Source organism: Spermophilus citellus, assembly GCF_964194105.1.
Source record: "Spermophilus citellus genome assembly, chromosome: 2".
NCBI lineage: Eukaryota > Metazoa > Chordata > Mammalia > Rodentia > Sciuridae > Spermophilus > Spermophilus citellus.
This window is the reverse complement of record NC_138183.1, coordinates 19868063-19891291: the sequence shown is the minus strand read 5'-3', so window position 1 is coordinate 19891291 and position 23229 is coordinate 19868063. Positions and strand designations below refer to the sequence as shown.

General features: G+C 51.7%; 1 protein-coding gene across 1 annotated transcript; it reads left to right on the top strand.

Moving 5' to 3' along the window:
* The first annotated feature begins 1507 nt into the window (after positions 1-1507).
* TMEM268 (transmembrane protein 268) lies at positions 1508-22930 on the top strand. The gene is given in 10 exon segments (XM_081278551.1): positions 1508-1525; positions 4478-4647; positions 8562-8671; positions 8673-8675; positions 10782-10889; positions 11931-12080; positions 15580-15690; positions 17841-17921; positions 18773-18955; positions 21978-22930. Coding segments are annotated over 9 exon segments (1035 nt in total). The 5' UTR covers positions 1508-1525; positions 4478-4538; the 3' UTR covers positions 22158-22930.
* The last annotated feature ends 299 nt before the right edge of the window (positions 22931-23229 follow it).

Sequence of the window (23229 nt, the reverse complement as noted above, 5' to 3'; positions counted from 1 at the left end):
AGAGACCAGGCAGGGCAAGGCACCGCTGCCCAGGCCACGGCCACCACGTTCTGTGGGACCTCCTGGGCCTGGAGGAGCCGGGGTTTCAGTTCTAGCTCCGTCCCCGACTGGCGCCTTGATCCCGAATGGCTCACTTTCTTTTTTGAGTCTTAATTTCCGCATCTGTAAAATGGAGAGCTTTGTCTCATTTACTCCAGGCTTGTCCACCCCAAAACTTCTGGGGCGGGCCCTCCTGTGATCTCTTGAAGGATTTCCAGTTCCACAAACAAACCTGACCCGAGGGAGGAAAACGGGGTCGTTTCTCTTTCCCTGTGAGGAATCTCAGGCCAGCACATCGCTCTTAGGGAGGCCGGGCCAACAGAGCTGGGGACCTCTGGGCATCCAGCTGGTGCGCGGGGGCGGCCGTAGGTGAGTGGGAGGTCTGGTTAGCCACAGAATACCCAGAGGGAGCACAGAGGCCAGGACTCTGGAACTAGTGGCAGGAGTCCCAAAGCTCTGCTCCCTCCCTCAGTGCGCCTCCATCCTGGTGTCTGACTCTCCCACTATCACGTGGGACTGAAGCCGGGCTGAGTGGGAGGGGGCCCTCGTACAGGGCTCTGGGTGACAGTTTAGTTTCTGCCCCTGGGGTCTTGCCAGCTCCCCTCCTGTCCTTTGCCGCCTCTGGATCTGGATGCCCAAGGTGCTGGGGGTGGGGGGCTGGAGCAGCCCTGCCCTCCCCTGATGGGCAGGTCCTGCTCACTAGCTTCTCTCCCCCTCACCTTTGCCAAGCCAAGGAGCCCCCTTCTCTCCCAGAAAGCCTGGAGAACGCTTCCCACCTCAAAGCTCCCTCCTTTCCCTACTTGTCTGGTAATTTTCTTTCTTAGTTTGTCCTTCCCTCAGATAGTGATCCTCAGCAGGGTGGACTGGACAGGGACCTCAGATTTTTATCTCTGGTTTCATGCTCAGGGCCTGGTCCTAGAAGGTTCTTAGGGCTATATTCCTTCAGCAACTGCTGCTTCCCAGTGCTATTCAGAGTGATTTATGCCTGTGAAAGCTAAACCTCGCAACAGTCTAAAGTCACCACCATTATCTCCGCTGACACATGAGGATACCAAGGCAGAGAGAAGTCCAGTAACTTGCTCCAGGTCAGACAGGTGGGAAGTAGTAGGACTGGGCAGGTTACTTTTAGCCATCAGAGAACAGCTTCAGGTGAATGAATGAAGCCTGCTGATTGGGACTCCGAAGGTGGCTGATAGACCAACTATGGTGCTGTGATTTCCCCGCCAACACCCGCCTCCCCCAACCCTGGAAAGACAGTGCCTCATTGTGGGATTTTGCAACTAATGGAACCTCCTGTGCAGTCTGAAAGGAGACCTCAGATCTCAGCAACTCCATCTCGTGTGTGGTTCCTCCGTGATACTAGGTTGCCAGGCTTGTCTGAGACTCCAGAACAGTTCCTCTGACTTACAGGCTCCCAGCTGCTGTGTCCCTGGGTTTTGTCTGGAGCCTGGGTGATGGGACATTCTCTGCCCTGTGAGCCTAGTCGGTGATCAAGTTAAGCAGAGAAGGGCTTCATTGGTTGTGGGTTCATCTATTTTTGTTGCTTTCATGCCTCTTGGGGTACAGGGTAAGAGGAAGGAAGTGAGGCAGGATGAGATTGGCTGGTAAATGCTTGTCAAATTTGTGAGTGTTGCTGTAGACCAGGACTCAGGTTAGGTAATGAGGGGACACCCTGCCCTCCCAGCAGAGAGCTTTCCATCTGAGTGGAATTTGTTTCTAGATCAGGCCTGGGAAATGCGGTCTCTCCTGACCCACTCATTTTTTTTAAAATATATTTTTAACTTGTATATGGGCACGATACCTTTATTTACTTTTACGTGGTGCTGAGGATTGAGCCTGCTGCCTCACGCACTAGGCAAGCGCTCTACCACTGAGCCCAAACCCCAGCCCTGACCCACTCATTTTAAAGGCATTTTCAGGAAGAGACAGTCAGACCAGGGTCCAAAGGTGTAAAGGCCTGGAAACTGTGGCCTTGGACTCCAGAGCTGGATAGCGGGAGCTCTTCTCTGATTTCTTGGCTGTTAGACACCCGACTTTGTACAGATCACTTCACACATGTGACTTCAGTTTTGTGCCTGTGAAGCAGGAGAAACGTGTTGAGGAAAGGGGCCTCATGGTGGGTGGACCACTGGAGGTCATTTGGCATCTGCTGTTACATCCCATAGCAGCTTAGTGAGGTAGGCCCCGCACCCCCATTTTAGCAGCGCTCAGGCTGGGTGCCTCGGCAGCAAATGTCACAGTGTGTGAATGACTGAGCAGGGACTTGAGTTTAGGCTTTCTGGCTCCAAGGTCTTCAGTCTTTTCCTCATATTTTGTTGCTTTGTGGCATTTGAGTGTGGCACAGGCAGGTTGAATTGTTAGTGAAAAGCGCATCTTTTATATATTCTCGGTTGGGAGAAGGGGCTCCCAAATGACTTTCTGCAGCTTAATGTCAGGGCTAGCTTCAAGTCTTGTAACCTCCACAGTCACTCCAGGCGTCCTACTTAGGAAAGTCCCCAAATTTGGCTTGATGTTCTGCTGTCAACATTTTGCAACCCTTCACCATTTCTGAACCAGGGGCCCTGCGTTTTCGTTTTGTACTGGGCCTCACAAATTATGTAGCTGTTTCTATTAAAAAGTACTGAGAGAAGCAGAAGGTGGTGAGCACAGGAGGATCAGGCTCTTCCCCTCACACAGTGGCAGTGTGTCCTGGATCCAGCTTGGAATCAAGCAGATGTGTATAGACTGGGAACTTTGTGTCTTCCCCAATATCGCCAACCATGGTAGCAAAAAGGAGATTCTAGTTGTTGGGCACCCTGGTGCACACCTATAATCCCAGCAACTCGGGAGGCTGAGGCAGGAGGATCACAGTTTGAGGCTAGATTCGGCAACTTGGCAAGACCCTGTCTCAAAATAAAATTCAACAAAGGGCTGGGGATGTGGCTTACCAGTAGAGCTCCCCTGAATTCCATCCCCAGTATCACTCCTATACAAAGACAACTTTAGTGGACTTTTTCATCAATACATTTAGCAGGGCTGCTGTGCCATCCCATGGGATTCTGGCATAGTTTTCCTTGGCAAGGGGTGATTCTCAGGTTCCCGGCTGGACACATAACAGAGGTGAACAGTGCAGGTTGCAGTCATAGCAGATGGCATGCAGATTCAGGTTTTTACCAAGGAAACATCCACCAGTGGGTCCCTGTGTTTTGCCTATGAAGGTGGCCAAGGGTGATACTCGCTATCCTCTCAGTGACCTGGCCCTGGAGGCCTTAGAAACCTTTCCAAGATGGGTTGTAGCCAGGAAGGCACATTGATCCCTACACTATCTTTTTTTTTTTTTTTGCTATTTCTAGATGACTATTTTATTGACAGCATTTGCATGTTTGCTTTGGCTGCCTGGAAGCTCAAAACTAAATTCTTGACTTAGGAACAGCAACTGTGTTAAATCTCAAAAAGCAATAGAAAAGGTTTTTTTTTTTTTTGCGGGGGGGGCGCGGTACTGGGAATTGAACTCAGGGGCACTGGACCACTGAGCTACATCCCCAGCCTTATTTGGTATTTTATTAGAGACAGAATCTCACTGAGTTACTTTTGCCAGCTGAGGCTGCTTTGAACTTGCAATCCTCCTGCCTCAGCCTTCTGAGCTGCTGGGATCACAGGTGTGCACCACTGCACCAGCTTTTTGTTTTTTTTGGTAGAGCTGATATTCATGAGATAGGTTCTTTGTTCGATGCTGCTGTGTGTCTTTCATGCGAATCACCGATTGAGTCTTTGCAGCTACCCTGCAGGGAAGGTTCTGTGATTGGAAGAGCTGAAGCTCTGAGGTTGAACTTGCCCAAGGTGGAGTGTGAGCCCGCCATTTACCCAGTGAGCCTGGCTCTGGAGTCCATGTTCTTGAACGCAAACCTTCACCGCCTCTGACAGAGAACCTAGGTATTTTTACCTACTAAATTTGAATTTACCATCACCTCATTTTCCCTGTGTTTTCCCCCTTGCAGAGCTGGCCATGGAACCCAGGGCCTCCTGCATGCTGGGCGAGCACTTTACCACTGACCACGCCCCCGCCCCTGCCCTGTGTGTCTTGGCCATGTCTGTGGGAAGCTGGGGGAGATCCTTGGTGTAAACAAGGCTCCTGTGACAGATGTGCCTGCCTCGTGCCTGGTTACCTGGGCTTGCTCAGTGAGGGTAACTGAGTGGGCCTGGTCAGCTCTGGAGTAAGAGCTGGAGAAGGCCCCTGACCAGAAGGGAAGTTCTCAGCCAAGGCCTGGCCTGGGGGGCATGTTTTAGTTCCTCATCTTCCCTCCAAGAAGTTTCTTCGGCATCATCAGGAAGACTAGAGTCAGCAAAAAGACTCTCGTGGGCCTTGGTGACTTTGGCCTCCCAGAGCTCCAGGAAGCGCCGGCTGCCCAGGCCCAGGCCTGAGGTTCCTTCTCGTGCTCTTTCCTGAAGGTGAGTGAAGCCTGCTCCAGGATGAGCTGAAGCTCCAGGAAGGGGAAGTAGAAACCCAGCTGGCTCTGGCCATGGCCTGTGAACCGCAGATGGACCCCGGCGGGGCGGCCAGCCCGTTGCCCACCTCCTCCCCTGGCTGGAGCGCCCTGCAGCGGGGAAGCCCTCCTGGGTGGGGGCAAGGTAAGGACCCTTCATTCTCTCCTCCTCCCCGAGGCTCCTCGGAACTGGACTCACCTAGCATTCTAGGTTAGGGGCAGGGATGAGGCACAGAACATTCTTTAGATAAGGGTGGGTGACCTTGGAGTACATTTCCAGGCTGCCTTCTAAGAAGGTTTTATTTTATTTTATTTTTTGGTACTGAGGATTGAACCTAGGGGTCCTTTACAACTGCGCTACATCCCCAGTCCTTTTTTTTTTGGTGCTAGGGATGGAACCCAGGGCCTTGTGCATGCAAGGCAAGCACTCTGCCAGCTGAGCTATATCCCCAGCCCCACCCCCAGTCCTTTTTAATTTTTAATTTTAATTTTAAGATAGGGCCTCACAAAGTTTCTGAGGCTGGCCTTGAACTTGTGATCCTCCAGTCTCAGCCTCCTGAGTTGCAGGGATTACAGGTGTGCCCCATCACGTCCGCTGCCTTCTGCCATTTCTGCCCAGATCATTCCATCACCATCTCCTGTCATCATCCTCTGCTTTTCAACTGATCTTCTCCTTCCTGTCCCTCTGGTCTCTCCCTGGCAGCCAGAGAGATCTTTTTCAAATGCATATGCAGCTGGGTCACTTTCTACTTCAGGGTTTCCCATTTGGCTTGGCATGAAAACCTGTCATTTGCCAGCTTGCAAGGTCTGTCTTAATGACTGTTGCTGCCCTTGTTCTTTGTTCTTTGTTCTTTGCCATGCTGTTCTGCCTCAGGGCCTTTGTACATCCTGTTTCTTCTGCCTCTTTACTTTGTCCCTGCCTACTTTCTATTGCTTAGTTTCCATTCACCCTTCAGAGCTCAATGCAAATATCCGTCTTATGAGGAATCTTCCGGATGACTTTGCCCCAGTCAATACCCTCTGATGTGTTCTTCTGATGTATTTTCTTCCCTGTTGTACTTACTACAGTCTGTAGATAATTATCTGAGTAATGAACATTGCGTGTCTAGCCTCCCCTCTGGAATGTAAGCTCCAGGAGGGCAGGGCCTCTGTGTGTCTGTGGTCCCAGCCCACAGCTTGCCCATTGTGGATCTTCAATAAACACTTTGGTTGAATAAAAGGTGGAACGAGTGGCTGGGACAGGCAAAGGGGAGCAGCGTTCCATTTTGTGGGAGGGCCACAGGAGTGTGGCTGGTTCCTTAGCGGGTCTGAAACATGGCTGCTTAAAGCAAGGGTTTCTTCTATTACCCTAGTCGTTAGGGAAGCAGTTCCTAGGCATGCACCTGCGGCCACAGAATGGAGTGGAATAGGGTAGCTTTCCTTCAGGACATTTAAGACGCTGCTCCGCTGAGCCTGGGCAAGCCAGTTCTTGTTCCTCTGAGGGAAGAGGGCTCTTCCCTGTGCGCATGCACACACGTGAATACACATGCATCCTTTCCCTTTTGGTAGCTTTTCTTAGCCTCAGGGTAAAAACAAGTATTTCTAAGTGGAGGACTTGGTGTGCTTGTCTTAAGGAACAGATGAGCAATACTATTGCCAGGAATCCGGGAACTCTTGATTTGTAAGGCAAACAGACACCATGAAACTTCTTTGCATTGCTCCTGCACACACTTGCTGTGCAGAGGGCCAGGCCCAGGAGGGCCTCAGGGTCCTGTGTGGATTCCACAGGGCCATGTGTGCGAGGAGGGGTGGGTCAGTCGCAGGCCCCGCCTGCTGTGCTGGGTCTCGTGCACTCCTCCCCTTCTTGCCTCTTTCCACTCCTGTCTTCCCTGTTAAAACAGAGTAAGTTCCTCTTTTCAGAGGTTTGTTTTCCTTTTCTATGTTAATGGCACCCATCCTTTGGGGTGCTTAGAGGAGTCGGTGAAATCCTGAGAAGCCTCCACCCAGTACCTGGTACACAGTAGGGGCTCAATATCCAGACCTGTTGTTATTATCTGCCTTTATTTTGTTTCTGTCTACTCTTCCTAATTTGCATACTCTTTGATTTAATCTTATGATTCTATTTATTTATTTATTTATTTTTGCAGTGCTGGGGCTTGAACCCAGGGATGCTCTACCACCAAACTACATCCCCAGCCCTTTTCACTTTTAATTTTGGGTCAGGATTTTGCTAAGTTGCCTAGGCTGGCCTCAAACCTGCAATCCTCCAGTCTCAGCTTCCTGAGTTGCTGGGATTATAGGCGTGTGCCACCCATGTGGCTCTGAATGTGTGCCTTTAACATATGAGTGAGTAGCAGATGTGCTTGGGGTGCTGTGTTTTGCGTGCCCCCTCCAAAACCACGTTGAAATGAGTTGCACCATAACAGTATGAGGAGGGGGCACCTTTAAGAGGCGATTAGGTCAGGGTAGGCTCTGCCCTTGTGAGCGGTGTTGAGAAAAACAATTGAGAGGAGGAGGGTTTATCCAGGGTCACAGTGATGGAGATGTCAGCCTGTGGCCACAGGATCCTCGGCTTTGGGCCTGGGGAAGCAGAACATCATGACGGGGAGGGCACGGTGGGTTAGATCTGCAGAGAGAGGGAGGGGGAGGCTGGGGCTGGGGCTGGGAGGAGAAGTGGTCTCCAAGGGCACCCCTAGACCCCGCTCCCTTCATTGAGGGCCCGCCCCATACAGGTCCCCCACCTCCAGTAGATTACTTGGCTCTGAGTCCGTCAGTGGGTCAGTTCACTGCTGAGACCAGAGCTGTGTGATCCGGTCGCTTCTGAAGAGCCTTGTTCTTGCACGTTGCTTCATTGGAGGCCAGGCCTTCCACAGGATCATGTCCTCCTGACCTAACCGAGCATGTCACCGTCAGGCAGTGAGTTATTGAGAGTGGGTTTCTTGGATTCCCAATAAACAGGATGAATGCAGGCCAGTTTTCCTGTCTGTCCCTTGCTCACTTGCCCTGCTTCAGGTGCTCTTCAGATGCCTTGATCTGGGACTTCCTGGCCTCCAGAACCGTGCGTGAGCCTCTGTTATGTAGAATTTGCCCAGTTTGTGGTATTCTGTTAGAGCAGCAGAAAATAGACTGAGACAGGAGAGGTCACCACGAAGCCAGTGTGTTCATTTTCTACTGCTCCTGTTACAAAGTGGCCACTAACATGGAGGCTCCAAAACCACAAATGTATTGTTTTGCAGTTCTGAGGTCAGAATCCTGACCCTGGGCTCGCTGAGCTCGCAGTGGGTACCGGCAGGACTCCTCTCCTTCCTGGAGGCTCTCGGGAGAATGTTTCCCTTCCCAGCTCCTAGAGGCTATCTGCATTCTTTAACTCTTGGCCCTCTTCCTCCGTCCCCAAGCCAATGACTGTCCTTCCCTCCTTCTTCCCTTGTCACATCTGCCCCTGCTTCTGCCTGCCTATCCCACTTTTGAGGGACTTTGTGATCATGATGGGCCACTTGAGTGTCCCGTATGTGCTCTCTTTGTAAGGTCTGTGACCTTAATGGCATCTGCAATCTTAATTTTTGCCATGAAGGCAGCATATTCACAGGTTTAGGGAGTTAGGGAGGGGACGTCCTCTGGGCCCTTGTTCTCCATGTCATAGCTGGTTGTCACTAACTGAGAGGCAGCTAGGAATTCAGGAGACATTCACTGAGCTTCCTTTGCAGTGCCGGAATCAGCGTCTGCTACGTAATCCCCTCGATGTCATGGTTCCCCTCAATGTTGGTTGTTTGGTCGCTATTTAAGTGGCCCTGGTGATGGGACTAACCCACCTTTTCTTTGAGAGGACAGCTTTCTGTTTGGGGAAGTTAGGTCTTCCTTGCCTGGTCTCACGTAGTATCCCAGTGGCTTCCTTGCTCTGGCCTTGGTTCTGTCTCCCTGGGGCTTCCCAATCAAGTCCAGTCCTTAGGGATTTGAGGACAGCTATGTCCTTCCTTGTCGTGAGAAGGTTCTCACGGCCAGTGGGGTGATGCCTTCGTTTCTGGCCTCCTCCGAGGTGACTCTGGTGCAGCCAGATGAGGCTTCTTTCTGCTCTTTTCTCAGAGCTCCACAATGGCCAGGTCCTCACCGTCCTCCGGGTCGACAATACCTGTGCACCCATGGCCTTCGACCTGGGAACCGCAGAGGAGCAACTGCAGACCTGGGGCATTCAGGCAAGTGCTATGTTCACCAAGCCCCCACTGCTTTCCCTTCCATCCGTCTGTCTACCCATCATCCACCCATCTGTCCTCTCACCCAGTTATTCTCCAATATTAATGAATGTCCTCCTGCCTGCTGTGGTGGGTGACGTAAGGAAGGTATGTGGGAACCGGCCTGTCTTCTCGATGGACTCACTTCCTGAAGGTGTGTTTTGGGGTGTCCCTTCTGTGCCAGGCGCCTAGCTGGCTCAGCAGTGTAGAGGCAGGCAGGACCCCAAGCTCACACTTTCCAAGCCCACTGGGGAAATGGACAGGGTTGGAGGGGTCTGGACTGTAGGGGTCAGGACTGTGGGACACAATGACGCAGCAAAGCATTGAAGACGTGCCCAGGGAGATTGGTGAGCCTGCCCGCCTGGGTGGTTAGGAGAGCCTCCGAGGAGCAGACCTTGATGTGGGGCTTCGAGGACAAGTGGGAGTACACCAGGTGGGCAGGAGGAGAGGGGGCTGTTCTTGCTGGCAAAGGAAAGTTTGTGTGAACTCACTTCCCAATGCAGGGAACGCAGGCCCAGGCTTCCCAGACCCCCTCTTCTGCACTCAGACCCGGCTCTGCTGCCCGCTGCCTCTGTGAATTTGGATAGGTAGCTTAACCTCTCTGAGTCTGTTTCATCTGCAGATTAAGACAATATCAAATCCCAGCGGCTCGGGAGGCCGAGGCAGGAAGATCGCAAATTCAAAGCCAGCCTTAGCAACGTAATGAGGCCCTAAACAACTTAGCGAGATCCTGTCTCAAAATTAAAAAAAAAAAAAAGATTATCAGTTATCAGTTATCAATACCTATTATATTGGTGTTTAGTTAGGAGTAAGTGAAGTCATGTCTGAGGAACATTTGCACTGTCTCTGGCACATAGATAAATCGAAGCTCTTGCCTTTGGTGGGAAGTGCCAGGGGCCAGTTTTCCCTTCCCAAACCCCAGCAGGATGAGGGTTTCCTGCGAAGGCCAGGTTGATCAGGCACGGATGGGGAGCATGCACTGCTCATTTACCCGGAAGATTTCAGAATTTATTTCTTTGAAGCTGAATTGCATTTTTGTTCAGAACATATTGGGTCACCATCAGATGAAGACTTGACGAATCGAGCTAATATCATGTCGGCACCAGTTGGCTTCGTCATTCTGCATTTCCTTTCCACCTTTGTACTGATTTTTTTTTTTAAATTGGGAATTGAACTCAGAGGCACTGTACCACCGAGCACATCCCTAGCCCTTTTCATTTTTTATTTTGAGACACAGTGTTATTAAGTTGCTTAGGGCCCCACTAAGTTGCTGAGGCTGGCCTGGAACTTTAGATCCTCCTGCCCCAGCCTCCTGAGCAGCTGGAATCACAGGTGTGCACCATTGCACCTAGCAGAAGAGCATCTTTCTCAAATGGTCATCTTCGGGTTGAGTTTTCTTACTGGTGTACAGTTTATATATTGTTGTACCATGTTCCTAAATGTAATTTTTAATTGGTAAATTCTTTTTCCTTGGCCTACTTTCATAGGGCGTTCTGCAGACACTTTTGTTTGGGCAGGGAGAGCATGTGGGACTTTGGGCTGTGCAGTAGATGCTGATATTGCAGTATTGACAGTAGCACCTGCGTATCTGGTGGTCACCATGCGCCTGGCACTGTGCCAAGCACAGTTTGTGTCTGATCTAATTTAATAAGAACCCAACCCTACAAGGTGGGTTCCCTGCATTTTGTAGAGGGGGAAACTGAGGCTCAGAGAAAGGGTAACTTGCTCCAGTTCACATAGCACAAGAGTGGCAGGGCGTTGGGCCAGGGCCGCCTGATTCCAGGGCCGCCTGATTCCAGGGCCTGTGCCTTGACTGTCAGCCCATGCTGTGCCTGCCCCAAGGTACTGAGTCTCAGGCTGTGGGGACAGACCCCTTAAGATTCTCCTGGCTCTCAAGCTGTTCACCTTCTCAGGATGGCTGTTTCTCCCTGAGCCTGCACCTGTGATTTCCACCCAGGACTCATTCTGCCCCCTGGGGCGGCCTAACCCCCTCCCCCCCCCAAACACACACCATGGGAACAGGCTGGTGGGATGGGGTGGTTGACTAATCTCTTTCCCTTGGGTGGCCGAACAGGTCCCTGCTGACCAGTACAGGAGCTTGGCGGAGAGTGCCCTCTTGGAGCCCCAAGTGAGAAGATACATCATCTACAATTCGAGGCCCATGCGGCTGGCCTTTGCCGTGGTAAGGAGCGAGATGGGCACACACTGGCCCGGCCCTGGCCCTCTCCCACTGCCAAATGCAGTGTTGTATCCTCCAGCAGATAAGGGACTTGGCAGCTGGTGACCCATTTAATTGCTTGGGGAAGAGCAGTACCACATGGGCCTGGATTTGGCACTGGAAGAGATCTGTGGGAGAGAGTTGTAACCAAGTCCCTGTATACAGGGTGGGAGCTGGGGTTTCCTATGGGCAGAACCTGGACTGGGAATCTGCAGACCACCGGGCTCTGAACTCAGTGTCTGACCTTGGCTAAGTCTTTTCTCCTCTTTGGGACTTGGTTTCCTCTTCTGCTCACAGAGAGGTCCATTCCAGCTCTAGTCATATACACATGTATGTATATATGTGTGCGCACATGTGTGTATGTGTATATGTGAACACTACATCTGCATACACATACATGTACACTCACAAACACATACATACGTTTGAACACAAGCCGTCTGGCCTTTGCATCTGTGGTCTTAACCACCACGACTTGCTTCTTTGGTGAATCCTTGGTCAGATAGCATGGCTGACTCTCACCTCCCTCTTCTGGGGAGAAGGGGAAGGAGTGAGAATCAGCATTTATTAATTCTCTAGTATGTACTGGGCTGCGACCTGTGTTACACTATTAACTCTTGCAGCAACCCCCCAAAGTAGCCGTTATTATCATCACTTTACAGATGAGCAAACTGAGATTCAGAGATGAAAGGCTGAATGGCCAGTTAAGGATCACTGTGGGTTTCAGACTCAACCTTATCTTTCTCCAAAGACCTCTTCTTTTTCTGTTTTATTTAAAATCAGGATTAAGAGGGCTTGGGAGCAGCTGAAAGCCCTGTGGTCCGCTTTTGCTTATAAACAGGGAATACACGTCCGTTCCCATAGATCCAGAGTTGGTCTCTTCCAGCCCCGTGAGCTGTTTGAACCCAGGAGGGTGTCGGGAGCCTATGCCGGTGTCCCTGGGAGTGGAGCTGCTTCGTTTGAGGATGGGGGTTCCTGACTGTGCTCTCCCCTGGCTTCCCGCAGGTGTTTTACGTGGTGATCTGGGCCAACATCTATTCAACCAGCCAGATGTTTGCCCTGGGCAGCCACTGGGCGGGCGTGCTGCTCGTGACCCTGGCCGCAGTCAGCCTGACCCTGACTCTCATGCTGGTCTTCGAGAGGCAGCAGAGGAAGGTGAGATGTCCAGAGGCCCCTGCCATGCTCCCTCCAGAGGCTGGGTGGGCCTGAGAGTCCCAAGCCAGCCTTTCCTCTTGCCTGCTTTTAAAGAATCCCTCCTGCCATGAAAATTCACTCTGGCCCACATGCACCAGGGTTGAAAGAAATCAAATCACAATCAGGACCAAGTCCTCTTTTTCTTTCTTTTATTTAATCAACTTAAAAAGAGAAAAGGTTTATTTCAGCTCATAGTTTGGGAAGTCCCAATCCATGATTGGCTGGCCCTGCTGCTTTGGGGCCTGTGGTGAGGCCGCATGTCCCAGGAGCAGCACATGGGGAGGGGAGCAAAGCTGCTTGCCTCATGCCAGAGAGCTAGAGAGCTTTGTTTTTCTCATCTAATCCCTGTGAGTCCCCCCCCCACCCCCCCACCCCCCCAAGCAAGCTGTTTTAAAGAGCTTGGCAAGAGGGTGCTGAGTCAGTTGAGCTGACTGAGCTGCTCACTCACCTTTCCCTGGGTGCGCATGAGAGCCCTGTGAGAAAGCTCAAGAGGGTTATGAGCCCACCTCCCTGCAGCACTGGGTGCCTGAGCTTGAGGGTGGTCAGACTTTAGGTAACTTCTCCTGGATTCCACTATAAGTGGCAGAGCCAGGGTTCAAATCCTGAACCCTCTGAAGGTTTTGATCACCTTTGAAGAGGAGGTCAACCCTCCCATCGTAAGGTACGGCTCATGAATTGTAGTTTCTTTGAATGTGTGTCTCTTGTTATGGGTTGAGTGCTCTTGGTGTACAGTAAGTCCTCTGTTCAGTGCTTTACAGTCCTCTAAGTGGACTCTGTTTAAGGTGGGGAAACCGAAGTTCAGGAAGGCTCTGTGGGCAACCCACAGCCATGTTGCTAGTAAGTGGCCGAGTTGGAGTTCAAGGCCGGGATGCTCAGATTCTGAGCCATGTTCTTAGTGCGAACTCTACAGTGTGGGAACTGGAGCCACTGTAACAAAATGCTGTAAACTTAAAACAATGTTATGAATTAACTTACGCTGCTATGATCATCAGCCCAGGCCTCAAAGGGCCAGAATCGGGTGTGGCAGGCTGTGTTCCCTCCAGAGGCTCTAGGGAACAATCTGTCCACTGTCTTTCCCAGCTCCTCTAGGGCTCCTGCATTCCTAGGCTAGGTCCCTTCCTCCTCTTTCAAAGCCACACCTCCTCTGGCTCTGATTCTCCTGCCTCTCATTCCCTTTGAAGGACCCTTGTGATTATATCACACCCCCTGGCTAATCCAAGATAATCTCAGCATTTGAAGGTCAGCTGAGCAGCAGCACGAAGTCCATCCTGCACTCAAGTCCCCTTTGCCACCTAACAATAGTCACAGATTGGCCCAACAGCAGGGTGCTGACCAAGAACATGACTTGGAATCTGAGCATCCTGGCCTGGGATTCCAGCTCGGCCACTGAACAGCAGCATGACCTTGGGCTGCTCCCAGAGCCTTTCTGAGCCTCAGCTTCCCCACCTGTAAACTGCAGTAGCCTCCACCCAGAAGATGGACAGGATTGGGGAGTAGGACTCGGGTGTCTCTGAGGGACCATTGTTCTGCCCAGCACACCGATGCTGTCTCACGGTGACAGGGAAGCTCCTGTCCTTGCATCCTGCAGCCCTGGGCACAGTGCTGGGCCCCGAGGTTCTCAGCAGGCACGAGGCTTCTACTCAGAAGGGGAGGCAGGATGTGGGGAAATGTCATTAGGATGTGTCTCCTGTGTTCACTGGGACAAATAGGAATTTTATGGCTGAATCATTCTGAAAGGATCTTTGTTGGGCTTTATCACCAGGCTGACAAGATAATACGCCCTCGGGCTGTGCTGAGACTTCCCCCCAATAGCCCTTGTGCTTGGCTGGTAAGAAATGAATGGAGCAAGCTGCTCCTGAAGCAGGAAGCTTCTTTGGGGAGAGGAAAAAGCAAAGTGGTGTGCTTGAGCAGAGGCAGGAGAATGGCTGGCAACCGGCTGCCTGAAGGCTGCAGATGTAAGCCATGTGGTCAGGGGATGCCTGCGTGGGCGCCCCGCCCCGCCTCTCCCCTCCTTTCATTCAACTGGCAGCTGTGATGCCCCTGTGAGTTCCAGGTAATGTGCTAGGCACAGGTCACAGGCATGAGCAAGGCCCAGCCTCTCACAGGCAGCACAAAGGCCCAGGGGCACCGAGGGAGTGTTCCTGGGCCATCTGCTCACTCTGGAAACTCCTAACAGTGAGCCCTGTGTCCTGAGCACCCGCTGTGTGCCCTGTGCTTAGGGCCTGAAGTATGTGCCCAGGACACTTTGGCCATTTGTTAGCCCTCAGCTTGGAGCAGGTTACCATTTTACCTGCAGGGCTTCAGTTTCCTCACCTCTAATGCGGCAAAATAACTGTGGGATTTTTGTGCAAATGAAATAATTTAATTCATGAAAATTGCTTACGGTAGTACTTGGTATACTGTAAATGCTACTCAGATATTACATGTCATTACTGTCGATCTTGTCTGCCGGTGGGGAACCTGGAGCCCAGCGAGCTGAAGTGACGAGTCTGTGGCCACACAGCTCTCCTTAGGTCTTCCTCTGGGTCTCAGTTCAAGGGCTTCAAACCTGTGAGGCTTCTTGGTCCTCAGGACCATACAGATCCCCTCTCCTGGGCTCCTGGCCGGTGTTGCTGTTGGTGCCCCACCCACATCCCTTGCACCCACAGGAGCCTCAGGATTCATACCCACTGCCTCATTTTCCTCATGGGCCTTGCTGCTCTTCCTTGAGAGCAGACGGTTCGGGAGGGCAGGCAAGACTGTGCCCAGCACCCCTGTAGAGTACCGCTCATTGCTAAGCAGTTTCCTGAGAATGTGTCTGTGGCCAGGGCCACGTGGGAAATACTGCATGCTAAACTGGGTTTCGTCATCCGAAGCTGTCGCTGGTTGACTGCAGCCCATTACCCCCAGAGTCCCACCTGGACCAGCTCCTTTCCTTCCTCTTGTTACCCGGTATAGGAAGGGCTGGCCTGAGGGGGACAAGGCCCAGGCCCCAGCCGGGTCTTCAGAGGCAGGCCTTTTACAGACGCGTGCTTTCCGAGAGCAGGTGCACAGGCCATCCGCGCCCACCCCCGTAGTGCTGTTGCCCATGCGCCCCAGCCGGGTTAAGAGCTTCATCCACCGATCCCAGTGAAACCTCGCTGCGTTCCTGGGAGGCAGGGACAGTGGAAATGTGATGCTTTGAATCCAGTTTCACTGTCAGTGACATTGTTTACTCCTTATTCTGTAACTGAAGACAGCAGGGCCCAGGGAAGGCACATCACTTCCAGGGCCAGACCCCTGGAGGTAGAAGAGGCGGGCTTTGCCCTGGGTTGCCTGATAGTCTTGAATTTACTGTCCCAACAATGACTTACAGGGGAGGAGGTGCAAGTCCTGAGGGTGAGGGCTGTTGTGTGGTGTCCAGGGTGGGACAGTGCGGCCGTGGCCCAGGAGCTCCCTGGCAGCACAGGGGTCAACCATGGGCCTGGCATCTGTCTTACAGGCTAACACTAATACAGACCTGAGGCTCACGGCTGCTAATAGAGCCCTGCTGAGACACCGGGTGCTGCTGGGGGTGACGGACACCGTGGAAGGGTGCCAGAGTGTGATCCAGGTACTGTGGCTTGGAGTGGTCTCTCCCTGGTGGCCACTTTTGATCTGGGCTCCTGAGGACAGTTGGCCTTGTATCTCCCAGCCTGTGCAGCAGGTCCAGGAGCCTGCAGGTGAGATGATGTCACAGGCCCTTTCCTTCCTCCCTGCTCCGGACAACTCCTTGGTGCTGAGCCCCCTGTGGGCACTGAAGGATACCAGAGGCCTGCAAGGTGTCCAGCCAGCAACAGCTCACAGGCTTGTGAGGATGGCAGGCATGTGGTCACATGGTCACAATGCCTTGCTGGCCCTGGGGCAAAGAAAGGCTCTGGCAAGGCTGAGATGCAAGGCAGACAGGGCACTTTGAAGGACCATGAGGAGCCAACAGGGAGGACAGAGCTGGGAGAGATGAGGCTGGAGGGGCAGATCAGGTGCTGAAGGCCTTGTCTACCTGGCTCAGTCATTGTCTATATCCTAGAGTCAGAGGGGAGGCCTTAAGGTGACAAGTACAAAGTCTCACAGTGGGTTGGGACACAACTGGGGCTGGCAGTCATGATCCTAGCTGGACTCTGCCCAGTGGGGTTGCCACATCTCCTTGGCACCGTGTCTGCTCTCCCCCTTGCACTGAAGAGCCTGGAGGAGCCTGGGGGTGGGCACGCACAGGGCCTGGGGAGAATCCTTATGCAAAGGCCTTGTCTATCCCACAGGAGTTTATTGAGAGCCTCCTATGTGCCTGACATGTTCTAGCTGCTGAAGCAGCAGCAGAGAACTACATAGATCTCTGCCTGTGGAGTTGAGCACATGAGCCCAATGTCAGGGGGTGAACCAGGTACATCACCAGAGTGTGGCCTTGTGGACAGGAAGCTTCTGCTGGTCCCTTTAGCCTCGCTGAGCTCTGGCTCTGCTTTATCAGTTGGCATGGGGAGGGGTGACCTGGTATGTCAGATGGTGGTGGGCTGGAGGCCGGGTGCATGGACACTCCTTTTCAGGCAACTGTGTCTTGTCATTTTCAAAATAGCATCGGGGGATGAGGGGACCCAGTGTCAAAATGGCCAGGGTGTGCAGGGGTGTTGTGATGGGTCAGGAGAGAGGGTAGAGAGGAAACAGGAGTCGCCATGAGGGGACAGTAGTTGACACAGGAGGAGGGAGGGCTGCTGCCTACTTTGGTACCTGTTTGGAAATCTTTAGAGTAAAAAGCTTTGACAAAACTCCTCTCCTTGGATGAGACAGTGGGAGACCAGCTGGCAGTGGGCGGTGTGCTTGGCTCTCGTGGGGCAGATACCGGGTGGAGGGCCGTGGCCAGTGCGTGGAGGTAGAGGCGAGGGGCACCCCTCGTTTTTTAGAACTTGGATTGTGATTATGGCAAGGTGTTATATAATGTGTGGCCCTGGAAGATTCGGCCTGTGAGTGTGGCCTGGCCTCCTGGGGACTGCTGAGGTCGAGGTGGAAGGTGAGGTGGAGGTGAGGTGGAGGTGAGGTGGAGGCTTACCCTGCTCCCTCCCCCAGAGCACCCAAGGTGATGACCTTGGATCTGGGCATGAGCAATGGAGGTGTCGTCTGTGAAGGGCTCCACTCATTTGTCCATCTGGGTTCCAGGCAGAAATGCGCCCTGACTACAGAGGATGAGGGTGGTGGCCCCAGAAGAACAGTGATGGCCAGGAGGGTTTATTCATTTATTTTTTGATTTTTAATATTTTGGTACTGGGGATTGAGCCCAGGGGTATTTGCCACTGAGCCACACCCCAGCCCTTTTTGTTTTTCACTTTGATTTAGTGTCTTGTTAAGTTGCTGAGGGCCTCACTAAGTTCCTGAGGCTGGCCTCCAACTTGAAGTCCATCTGCCTCAGCCTCCCAGGTTGCTGGGATGACAGGCGTGCACATGCCCTGCTCTAGGAAGGGTTAGCTTCTCTCTGGGATACTCGGTGACCTGTGGGGGATGAAGCCACTGCCATTTGGTACAGAACTGGACATTTTCCAACTTTGAACGCAAAGTCATTTTTTTTTCCTGCCGGCTGTACAGAGGAGATGTGGTCATGGTGGAGGGCTTGGGGAGAGCGGAACAAACTGGGTGTTCCTCAGAAGGGTGGTCCTTGGTGAGGAGTAGCGGGTGGGCCCCGGGCTGGGAGTGGGAGGCTGCTGGCGGGCGAGCCATGGGGCCTGGCTCTTCCCTGCACAGCTCTGGTTTGTCTACTTCGACCTGGAGGACTGCGTGCAGTTTTTGTCTGACCACGTTCAGGAGATGAAGACTAACCAAGAGGTAAGCTCTCATAACCATACAACACCAGCAAAATAAACCAGGAGGCCAGACTGTGTAGACCACATTGGCTTAACACTGGAAAAATATCCAAGAAAAAGTACCTTAGAAAGAAGAAGCCCTGCAAGAAATTCATGAAATTGGTGGTTGCTTTTCTGCTTTCCAATTTTTTTGGTGGGGTGGGTACTGGGGATTGAACCCAGGGGCGCTTACCACTGAGCTACATCCATCCCCAGTGCTTTTATTTTTTATTTTGAGACAAGGTAGTTTAGGGTCTCACTACATTGCTGAGCTGGCCTCAAACTTGCAATCCTCCTACTTCAGCCTCCCAAGTCACTGGGATTACAGGTGTGTATGCATCACCAAGCTTGGCTGAATATGTATTTCTTTATACTCAGAGTCATATTAATGATCAACTCTGGTGGACCCAAAGGTATAATGGGTTGAGGTGACTCTCACTTCTTCAAAGTGCTTTCTACCATTTATTCAGAAAATGGGGAGATCTTACTGATTCTGCAGAGGAGGAATCAGGCTCTGAGACCGCAGCCTGTCTGTGGTCATGGTCTTGTAGCCGGTGGGGGATTGAGCCTCCGGGCTCTGAGCCCTGGGCTCCTTGCCACTTTGAGGAGCAAATGAGAGCTTGGAAGGCGAGCCCTTTATAAGGCCGTTAAGGGCCGGGCTCTTATGGGGAAGGAGGGGCCCTCACCATGTGACTCAGTTCCAGATACTTCTGAGGCCAGCATCGAGTCCATAGTTAGCTCATCCTCCGCTGGGTCTGCAGCACAGGCAGCCTGCGCCTCCCAGCTCCCACCCAATTTAGGAAGCACCCACACTCCTCTCTGTTTCCTTTGCAGTCCTTGCTGAGAAGCAGACTGAGCCAGTTATATGTTGTCCTGGAGATGGGGGTGAGCCCCACGATGGCAGAGGGCCCCCAGAGCTCGGAGGAGGCTCCTCTCCTGCCCAGCAGTCCTCGTCCTCAGGAGAGACCGCTCGTGCAGACAGAGCTCTACCAGCTCGTTCCCGAGGCTGAGCCGGAGGTAACAGGCACTGAGACTGGGGGCCATCCTCCTCCTGAGAGGAGGTGGCCATGTAGGTGCGGATTCCGCGAGCTCCTATGAGTTGGTAGACACCATCCAAACCTTGAAGCCCGAATCTTTGAACTTTCTTTTTGCCTACTCAACACTTTAAAAAATAATTTATAGAAATTGTTTTGTACTGATTAGGATTTTTGGTTGTGTTTTTCAGTGTCTTGGATTTTTTTTTCCTGTATTGAGGATTGAGTCCAGAGGTGCTTTACAAACTCTGAGAGCTACTTCCCCAGTCCTTTTAATTTGATTTTTAAAAAAAATACTTATTGTTTAGTTGTAGTTGAACACAATATCTTTATTTTCATTTATTTTTATGTGGTACTGGGGATCAAACCCAGGGCCTTGCACACGCTAGGCGAGTGCTCTACCGCTGAGCCACAACCCCAGTCCTTAATTCGATTTTTAAACAGGGTTTTGCTAAGTTTCCCAAGCTGCCCTGGAGCTTTCGATCCTCCTGCCTTAGTCTCCCAAACTGCTGGGATCCCAGGCGCGCTTTGCTGTACTCAGCTTGAATATTGGATGGTAGTTTCATGTTCACAGATTATAGTTTACTTTGTCAATACTGACCTTTAAAACATGTTTATCAATCAATTGATCAATCATCTACCCATCTGTCCTACCACCCCTCCATCTCTCTACTTAAACTGCCATGGGATATTTGGATTTGATATGAGTCTTTGAATTCTGTTGCAGTCTAGTTCCACAGCTCCCCAGTTCTGTGGGTCCTGCTACCCAAGCTGCCTCTTGGGTCAGGCTAAACCAGGAGCATAGACCCATAGTCAGGGAGACAAGCAGCAAGGAGTGACCTTGGGGGACATTTGGAACTTTAGGAGATCACTTTGATTTAATTTCAGCACTAATCTTTAGGACTTCAAGGTTCAAACCAGCCCCGACTCCCCTCTTTTGCCCCCGTGGGAATTGGAGGCCTGCCAGTAGGACTACTTCAAAGAGAAAATGATGACTGTATGAATCTTTTCACTTGGATCCTATTGACTTTTTTTTTTTTTTAAAGAGCAGAAAAGATTAATAAGGTCACATACTTTAATGTGGCATGCGTGTTTGGGCTTAGATGCAATAGCCCATTAAACCTGGGTCTTTTAAATGATGTTTTCAAATCCATAGAAGTAAAATTTCCTGTCCCGAATATCAAGTGTGTATGTGTGCCTTGTTTTAAAGGAGCTGCTCTTGTAATTTAGCTAGGGAAAACGCAGCCACTCCCCAAGTCTCCATATAGTTTGCACTGTCCTATTTCTGTGAGCCCAGAGTCTGTAAAAGACAGATAGTTAAAGTGACCTTTTCCATTTTTACAGATTTTTGTCCTGCATAAAATGCTTTAGCACACTCTCTGTGGTGGGGGTTACTTTCCCTTCTTTGATGGGCAAAGTAGGTTCTGTGAGGTCGGCTGACTCACCCAAGGTCATGGAGCAAGGGAGAATGTAGCTTAGCCAATTTTCTTGCTACAGTTCTTAGCTTCTTATGTTATTGATTCTAGACCAAATTGGTGAGAAAACCGATCCGAGTGAGTGATAGACTATTTGACATTTTCAATATTTTCAAGCACAAAGAACAATTCAAAACAAAAAAGCTGTCCTCTGAACCGGGTGGTTTCTGAGTTTTGTGTGTGATAATGGTAATGCTATTGATGTTGTTTATCAGGCCCTGGCTAAATGCTTTCGATCTTTTGGCTCCTGCAGCCCTCCCCCACTCAGGTGGTAGGTGCTACTGTTCTCCCTGTTACTCAGGAAGACTTGGGCTCAGCAGGCGGGGCCACCGCTCAGGGTCAGTGTAGAGGGGAGGACCTGCCTTTCCCCGTGGCCTTCTTGATTGGCGTGCCTGCCTTCATTCCTGACTCTATAGGCACAAGTTGCCTGGATGGAACCCGCAGCATATTTCATTACATTCGGAGTGGACAGTGGTCTTGTGAAAGACCTTAGATATGCTCTAGGAATAAGCACGTTTCTCTCGAATCTCACCTGCTAGACTAGTGGGTGTGTTAACAGCATGCATTAATTCCAATTTTTAAAATTCTTTGAAATTCTTCAATTCTTCAAATTGAAGAATTTCTTAAAAAAAAACATTTTAATTGTTTTCATTTTGGTAAAGTATAGATAGTATGAAGTGCACCATCTTAATCATTTTGAGTATACAGCTCAGTGGCTTTGATTATGTTCACGGTGTTAGCACCACCACCTCCAGAGCACCCTTGGCCCCCCATGCTGAAGCTCCACACCTGTAACGCTTGCCCCCTCCTCTCCCCGCAGCCCCTGGGGCCGCCCTTCTGCCTTTTCTTGCTGTGAATTGACTGTTCCAGGTGCCTTATGTAGTAGAGACAGCATTTGGACACCAGCGGACTGTGTTTGTCCTTTTGGGTTAAGTCCAATTTTTATAAGTAACCTTTTATACATTAGGAGTACTTGTATAAAGAGACCTACCAGGTGCTCTGTGTGAACTGGAGACTCCTGCTCCAACGGGAAATTTCCCCAGGTCCTCATTTTCCTCTTCTTAAGTGATCACCTTGACCTCACTTACTTTTACAGACTCATGGACATTGGAAATGGGAAGAGTGTGTAAGGGGGGTTGGTAATTTCCCTAGTGCTTTGAGGTTATGTGTCCATTATTATTATTATTAATCATTATTATTATTGCAGAGGATTGACCCCAGGGCCTCATGCATGCTAAGCCCGTGTTCTACCACCACGGTAGAACCACCACGCCCCAGTCCCTGTGCGTTTTATCGTTCACACACATTAGTTACCCCCTTGGAGATGAGGAAGCCCAGCTGCGCCAGCCCCTAGCCAGGGAGCCTTTGAGCTGGGTTCTAGGCAGGGCTAGAGTCTTTGAGAGCCTCAGGTGCCAGCCCCGCCTCTTCTCTCCCAGAGAGCATCACTCCTGGGCTGGGGGCCAGAGGCTCCCGCTCCCCTCCCTCAAGGTGTGTCCCTGTGGCCTCACTCTGCTTCTCTGCCTCTTCCAGGAAATGGCCCGACAGCTGCTGGCAGTGTTTGGTGGCTACTACATCCGACTCTTGGTGACCTCCCAGCTGCCCCAGGGAGTGGGGACACGGCACACAGACTCTCCCAGGATCCCGTGCCCCTGCCAGCTCATAGAAGCCCAGGTCCTGGGCACAGGGTGTTGTCCATTCCTGGCCAGGTGACCTAGGGACAAGATCTTCATCTGCTGTCAGGACTGAGAAGTGGAGGAGGCCTCAACAGCCCAGATGGCCAGGGGCAAGCCCCTGGTGAGGAGAGAAGCACGGGGGCCACACCAGACGGGGTCAGTCACACGGATGCCAGGCTTGTGCCAGTGTCCCGCACCTCACCAGCGTCCCTTGCTGACCCCTGGCAGGGCTGAAGCCGGTGGTTGTGAGCTGGTCCTGCCCCTGCTGTTCTCTGTGCGGCCTGGAAGTGTGGCTGTGGCTGAAGGGCCACCCTCATTCCTTTCACCACCCAAAGAGCCCAGGAGATGTGAAGAGGACCCGTTGGGGAAAGTCTTGTGTCCAGAGCTTGGTCTCATGGTGCTCCTCTCCCCGGCCCCTTTGTGTCAGGTGGGGAAACCGAGGCTCAGGATGGGCACTGCTCTTTGCCTCTGACCTCTGAAGTTGTGAGACTGCCTCTCTCCTCCCTGAAGAAGAGAAGCAGCTTCTCCGACTTTCCTCCATTCCTAGGTTTTTCTCCCCATGTTGTCTCCACCACAGTGGTCCCTGGTTTGTGGTCTGCTAGCCTCAGGGCTCAGGACAGAAGCAGGAGTTAAGGGGCAGATGACCCTCCAGCAGGAACGCTGGGAAGGGATGGGTCCTTGTGGCGGCAGGACTGGTGTCGCCTGCCCACCATCCGGTTCACACTGCAGACACAACACAGCTGTGTTTTCTGACACTAATGTTGAAATGTGATCAGTCACTTGTGAAATTCTGTGAAGAGTTCCGAGACCTCCGACCTCCTGTGAAGAGTTCCGGGACCTCCTGCTCCCCCAAATGTTTCAAGACCACTCGTTGCACAGATGCAAGTCCCCAGGCCCTGGCCTAGCATGGAAGGCTCCCAGCCCCCAAGACTCAGCTTCGGCTGTCTCTCAAAACCCTTTTATAAGTTGGAATTCCTTTCTGAACGGCATACCCATTCCTTTCTGTCTTGTGGACTTGTATTCATGCTTTAAAACCCTGCCTTCCCGATCCCTCCTTCAGGGAGATTAGCAACAAGCCCCGTTGCTGTCTCCTTTAAATTCTTGACACA